We start from the raw sequence: 6,000 nt of genomic DNA, 5'->3' as shown, positions 1-6,000 counted from the left end.
ATGAACATTTGAGGTGCAAAAGATCTCGCTTGTGGACCTCAATTTGAACCAAATTTAGTCAAGTTGTAGAGACAGTGAAAGGAAAGAAGGCTGATTAGTTCTTACTAGAACTACTACTTGTATACAAGTATAAGAATATACTACTTGTATATTCTTACATTCTTGTGAGTTCAGTTGCTGTTTGGGCCCTCAAGAACCCACGTGTTAAAAATACTGTGTGTGTCACAGTGTGTGAGTAGGGGGATGATGCTTAACGTGCAGGGGGTGGCATTCCAAAGGCCTTTAGGTCCAGGCTCCAAAATTACCTAGGTGAACCTCTGACCAAAACTACCTATGAAAAGGAAATTGTGGGAGGAAGAGAAGAAATGAGATGGAGGGAATGCATAAGCCTGACAACCATCTCCATGGTTCAGGCTTCTTTATGTTTGCACATAGTAGATAAATAATGAAATATAGTTTCATAAATGCTTATTTCAAAAAATGTTTAGTACGTTTGATAAAATCTCTAGTCCTGATTGAAGAGATTGATATGACTGTTGAAAAAATTAGATTTGCTGTGAGGGGGAAGACATCCTTTCTATTCATTCAGTGTCTGAAACTGTAAACAACTAGTCCTGATTAGATGTAAGTTACATGCTATGTTTGCTCTAATACATCCCTGGAAAAATTAATTATAGTTAAAAGAGAGGAGTACCACCATCACTCACCATCCACACCTCAAGTAAAATGACGCTGTATTATATAAGAAAAATAAAATAAAATCAACCCTATAGTGCAAGGTAAAATATTCCTCAAATAGCTTGCATTATGTGCTTGAAAATGATGTTTTTATTCTATTTCCACAGAAAAATACAGAACATTAAACAATTATAATAGCTAAAATGCACATAATAGTAGGTTTATATATTGTATTGTATCTTTGTATTGTATGTTGCGTGTATGTCTTGGTACAGAATCAACTTTGCTATTATCTTATCAAAATGCATTAGGGTTTTAGAAACAATTGATGCTATATAATGCACATGACAACTGTATCTTACATTTTGCCTAATTTCCCAAGATAATGAAGAAATTAACTATTCTTATCAAAAGCTCATGTAATTATATTTTGTTTACAGTGCAATGCATAAAACTGAGATTATGTATCATTCTTAAGCTCTTCATAACCACTGAGCTTTCATATTTACAGCAGTTAAGGTGTTAAACAAATCTTTGCTGGCTTAATTACTTTCTTCTTTTTGAGTAACATTTTCCCATCAGCAAAACATAAGGTCAGAGTAAATTTACAACACTAACTTCTTCCCAGCCTGAAAACAGAAATTCAGCATACTGTTTTAATAGCAAGTGCCAAGAAAACAGAACTAGTAAACTCTAATTATAAAATACAACAGCAATCTGACTGAAAGTCTGACAAGGAAATACAGAGTCATTAAAATGGATCGTGGACAGATGCTAAATATTCCTCTGCACCTTTTAAATCATCTATATTTTAAAAGTAGAAGCTTCACAAAGATAAGTTTCTTGCTTATTATAATGCATTAAACTGTAGCACCCTGAAACAAAGTTAAGGGGTGGAATTTCATGGTAGATTGGCTTTGATTGGCCCCTGAAGAAGAGGTTGCACAGTGCCTAGGACTGAATGATAATTAGATTAGCTGGCCTGGAAGAATGTAGAATCTTAATAAGGGTATGGTCTAGTTAACTTCAAACTTTTACCAGTATGTTTCACAGGGCCGTCCCTAGGGGAGGTGTAGGGCTGGAGGCGAATAATCAGCATGACAGATGACATACTGTGTAAATAGTATGAGTGAGTGAGTGAGATTTTTGGACATGTCCAACCAGCTTGGACATATAGTGCATTTGTTTAAAAAAAAAAAAAAAGGTTAAAAGCACAACACATGTCCCTTTACAGTTCTCTCTCTGAGACCTTCTGGATTGCAAACAACTTGAGCATTGAGCATTGTGCATTATATATATACTAGCTGAACCCGCACAGAGCATCTATGCGGTAGTTCACTTCCTTTTGGGGGGTTATTTGGGAGAATTTGTTTGGCTGGTCCTCCCACAGCGCTCTCGCTCGCTCTGTCTCTCTCCCCCGCACGCCTGTCTCGCTCGCTCTGTCTCTCTCCCCCGCGCGCCTCTCTCGCTCGCTCTGTCTCTCTCCCCCGCGCGCCTCTCTCGCTCGCTCTGTCTCTCCCCCCGCGCGCCTCTCTCGCTCGCTCTGTCTCTCCCCCCCGCGCGCCTCTCTCGCTCGCTCTGTCTCTCCCCCCCGCGCGCCTCTCTCGCTCGCTCTGTCTCTCCCCCCCGCGCGCCTCTCTCGCTCGCTCTGTCTCTCCCCCCGCGCGCCTCTCTCGCTCGCTCTGTCTCTCCCCCCGCGCGCCTCTCTCGCTCGCTCTGTCTCTCCCCCCGCGCGCCTCTCTCGCTCGCTCTGTCTCTCCCCCCGCGCGCCTCTCTCGCTCGCTCTGTCTCTCCCCCCGCGCGCCTCTCTCGCTCGCTCTGTCTCTCCCCCCGCGCGCCTCTCTCGCTCGCTCTGTCTCTCCCCCCGCGCGCCTCTCTCGCTCGCTCTGTCTCTCCCCCGCGCGCCTCTCTCGCTCGCTCTGTCTCTCCCCCGCGCGCCTCTCTCTCTCGCTCTGTCTCTCCCCCGCGCGCCTCTCTCGCTCGCTCTGTCTCTCTCCTGCCCTCCCTCCTCCCCCTCCCCCACTCTCTCTTGCCCTCCCCCTCACTGCAATGAGTTCTTTACCTCTGCTGCCACAGGCCTTACCGGGTGGCCACAAAGGGCCCCGCCGCTGCTGCTCCTCCTCCCAGTTGGTGAACAGGGAAGTTTCACCACCCGGTTCCCTCCCGCCCTGCCCTCCCATGGGCGCCTTGCCTCCATGGGCAAGCTGTCCTCCGTGGCCCACTGCCTGGCCTCCATGGCCCACCACCTGGCCTCCGTGGCCCGCCGCCTGGCTTCCACGGGCAAGCCGGGCCCACTGCCGCCTGGCCTCCATGGGAGGGCCGGGCCCGCCACCTGGCAGGCCCGCCGCTGGGCCAAGTACCGGCTCCGCGGCCCACCACTTGCCTCCGCAGTACACTCCCCCCAGCCTTCAGCCCCAGTCCGCTCTCCCCCCTGCCTTCAGCCCCAGTCCGCTCTCCCCGCAAGCCTTCTGCCGCAGTCCGCTCTCCCCCCAAGCCTTCTGCACCAGTCCGCTCTTCCCCCAAGCCTTCTGCCCCAGTCCGCTCTCCCCCCAAGCCTTCTGCCCCAGTCCGCTCTCCCCCCAAGCCTTCTGCCCCAGTCCGCTCTCCCCCCAAGCCTTCTGCCCCAGCTTGCTCCCTCCTCCATTTTTCCCTCTTTCTCTCTCATTTTCTCTCTTATTCGTGCTTCCACCCCACCCCGCAGCTTTCTAGGCTGCTTGTGTTTTCCCCGTCGGCTGTTGCCACCACCTCCTTGGGCAGCCAAGCATTCAGCCGACTCCTTCCTGCATGGCCCTCCCTCTAGTGAGTGTCTTCCGAAGCAGCCAGCCATTTCTGTGTCTCTGGCTCCACCACTTTCTCTCCCCACAGCTTCCCCCCTCCCCCACCCCAGACCGTTCAGTTCTACTCTCCGCTTGCCCGCTTTCCTTCTTTTCCTTTCCTCCCTAAGTGGCCACTTCCCTTGCCCAGCCAATCCAGCGTGTCCGCTGCCCAGCCAATCCGCTGGGTTGCCGGGACGCATCCCCACAGAGGCACGTCTACGAGAATTAATATAATAGATATATAATATTAATTCTCCTGGGTGTGCCTTGGAATGTGCGTCCCAGAGCCCAGCTGATTGGCTGGGCGGCGGATGCGCCTGATTGGCTGAGGTGCACCCAGGAGGATTGGTTGCCATGGCTGCGGCCCAGCTGTGGAGGCCAGAGGTGGCAGGCCCAGCCCGGCCACGGAGGCAAGGCCCAGGAGGGGAAAAGAAAGGGGGGGCAGAAGTGGCAGAGGGGAAGAAAGGTGGCTGTGCCTGGAAGCAGAGACTGGGGCAGAAGGGGGGAAGAGGCCTCTGGAAGCTCCACCCACCCACCAAACAGCTGAGAGTCGACAGTGGAGAGGGAGCTGTAGCAGCGTGCAGGGAGCCTTTCAATAGCAGGCAAACCTGTGCAGTGGCATGCAGCACTAAAGACAGGTCTCTCTACCCAGGCTCAGGGAGAAAGATAAATTTCTATAGGGCAGGCTGCTCAGTGCGGGGCCTGTCCCAGTGTGGGGCTTGGGCACCTTCGTAATCCTGTGTCTGACCTTTAAAGCTTTAAATGATCAGAGGCCAAAGTAGAGGCTGCAGATCCCGTCCTGTGCAACTCCCTGCCCCAGGAAAAACCATCCAGCTCCATCCCTGCCAGTATTCCATTCTCTTCTTAAAACCATTTTTGTTTCAGCTCGCATTTTCTCCCTCATCCCAATTTCCTAATTTTATCTCTCTGATTTTGCCTCCCTGTGAGCAGTAGCTGATCAATATAAATGGTAAAGTGATACATTTCTGGTCTAAGGAGTGCTTCTGGAGTGCAGCTGAAGTCCTCCAGGTATTTGTGCTCTTGTGCAAAAGCGCAAGACCATCTGCACTTCACTGGGCCCGTAGCAGAGCAGGGGGATTAGCACCACCCGTGTTAAGCTGCTCTAGATGTCAGTCAGCCAATACATAAATAGTCTGCAATCCTAATAGTGATTATCCTAGGAGATCCACTTAATCACTTGCCCAAGTTGTGGGACAGTGGACAAAACCTGTGTTCTTAAATAGATGATAACTTACCTGAGTTTTTGGTTGTACTGTTTCACTTTCTCCAGTGATGCTGCATTAATCTGGGCTTGAAATTCTTCTACTGACACATTGTCTCTATAATAGTAGCCTTCCATGCTTTCCAGGGCTACAAGAAAATTGAAAAGAGAAAGAATCCATATAAAATATTTACTCTTGCTTCTTTCCTTCCTATTGAACTATATCTGTAGATGCAGAGCTACTATATCTAACTTTATCGGTCGATGCAGATCCTAAGCAAATTGAAGCTACAGATTTGGGGGGATGCAGCAGCTGCAGAGGGGAAGGGGACTGGCAAAAAATCCCTTGCATGAATGGAAATGCTTCTGTTCACAGGAAACATTATTAGAATCAAGCCATTATATTTAAGTTTTTTATTATCATTTTTAATTATGTTATACATTCTTATTGGGGATTTAATTAATCTAATTAGATTTATAGTTTTAAATAATCTTGATACTGGGTTTTAAATGTTTTTAATCTTTTAAATGATTTTAATTGTTAATTGATTTAATGTTTTAAATGATTTTAATTGTAAACTACCCAGAGACGCAAGTTTTGGGCAGTACAGAAATATTTTAAATAAATACAAATAAAAAATAAATTCACTCTTATTGGGGAAAGGATGCTGTCCAGAAGACATGCAGCAAAAAGCAAGTCAAAAACTCTCTGAAGTAGGTACAGAGTCTCTCCACATGAGCAGTGTGGAGAGCCAGATGGGGTTAAGTGGGGAGAGTGGACCAAGCCCGCTGTCCCTGCACATGAGCACCCGCAGAGCCCTGAGCAGCTGGATTGGCCACTCACACGATTACCGGCTCCATCACGGAGCTGGTAGGGCCTGTGAGGACTGGGGGCTGCCCAGCCGCCAGAAGTCCCAGGATGCCCCATGTAAGTGCGTTCGGCATCCTGGGGAGACCCCTGAGACTGGGAGGCTTGTTTTAGCCTCCCAACGGGGTCTCCTCACAAGTCACCACAGAGTGGAGCCGCACCATGGCTACTCACAATTGCCAAAATGTGGTCTGCGGAGTGCTCATTCTGCTAATCTCATTTAAAGGGGGATTTAAGTGGGCTAACGACCACAGGAAAGCAGGCTGGGCTCCCTTAGCCTGCTTTCCTGTGGTTGTGAGAATAGCCTCACAATGTGCAGAACCAGAAAGTGATGGGCAGTAACCCCAGATCTAGACACAACACATTCCATGGGACCAGGAGTTAATAGAAGGGAGTAAAGAAGAAAGAGGAGGAAC

General features: G+C 48.8%; 1 protein-coding gene across 3 annotated transcripts in view; it reads right to left on the bottom strand.

Moving 5' to 3' along the window:
• PREX2 (phosphatidylinositol-3,4,5-trisphosphate dependent Rac exchange factor 2) overlaps nt 1-6,000 on the bottom strand; it is a 233,498-nt gene that overhangs the window by 41,769 nt on the left and 185,729 nt on the right. For all 3 annotated transcript variants that reach the window (XM_053248942.1, XM_053248944.1, XM_053248943.1), the window contains exon 35: nt 4,751-4,865. In XM_053248942.1, coding sequence (XP_053104917.1) covers nt 4,751-4,865 — 115 coding nt within the window. The remainder of the gene's footprint in view (nt 1-4,750; nt 4,866-6,000) is intronic.

The sequence above is a fragment of the Hemicordylus capensis genome, chromosome 4, assembly GCF_027244095.1.
Source record: "Hemicordylus capensis ecotype Gifberg chromosome 4, rHemCap1.1.pri, whole genome shotgun sequence".
In the NCBI taxonomy this organism is placed as follows: Eukaryota; Metazoa; Chordata; class Lepidosauria; order Squamata; family Cordylidae; genus Hemicordylus; species Hemicordylus capensis.
This window is presented reverse-complemented; position numbering and strand designations above follow the sequence as displayed.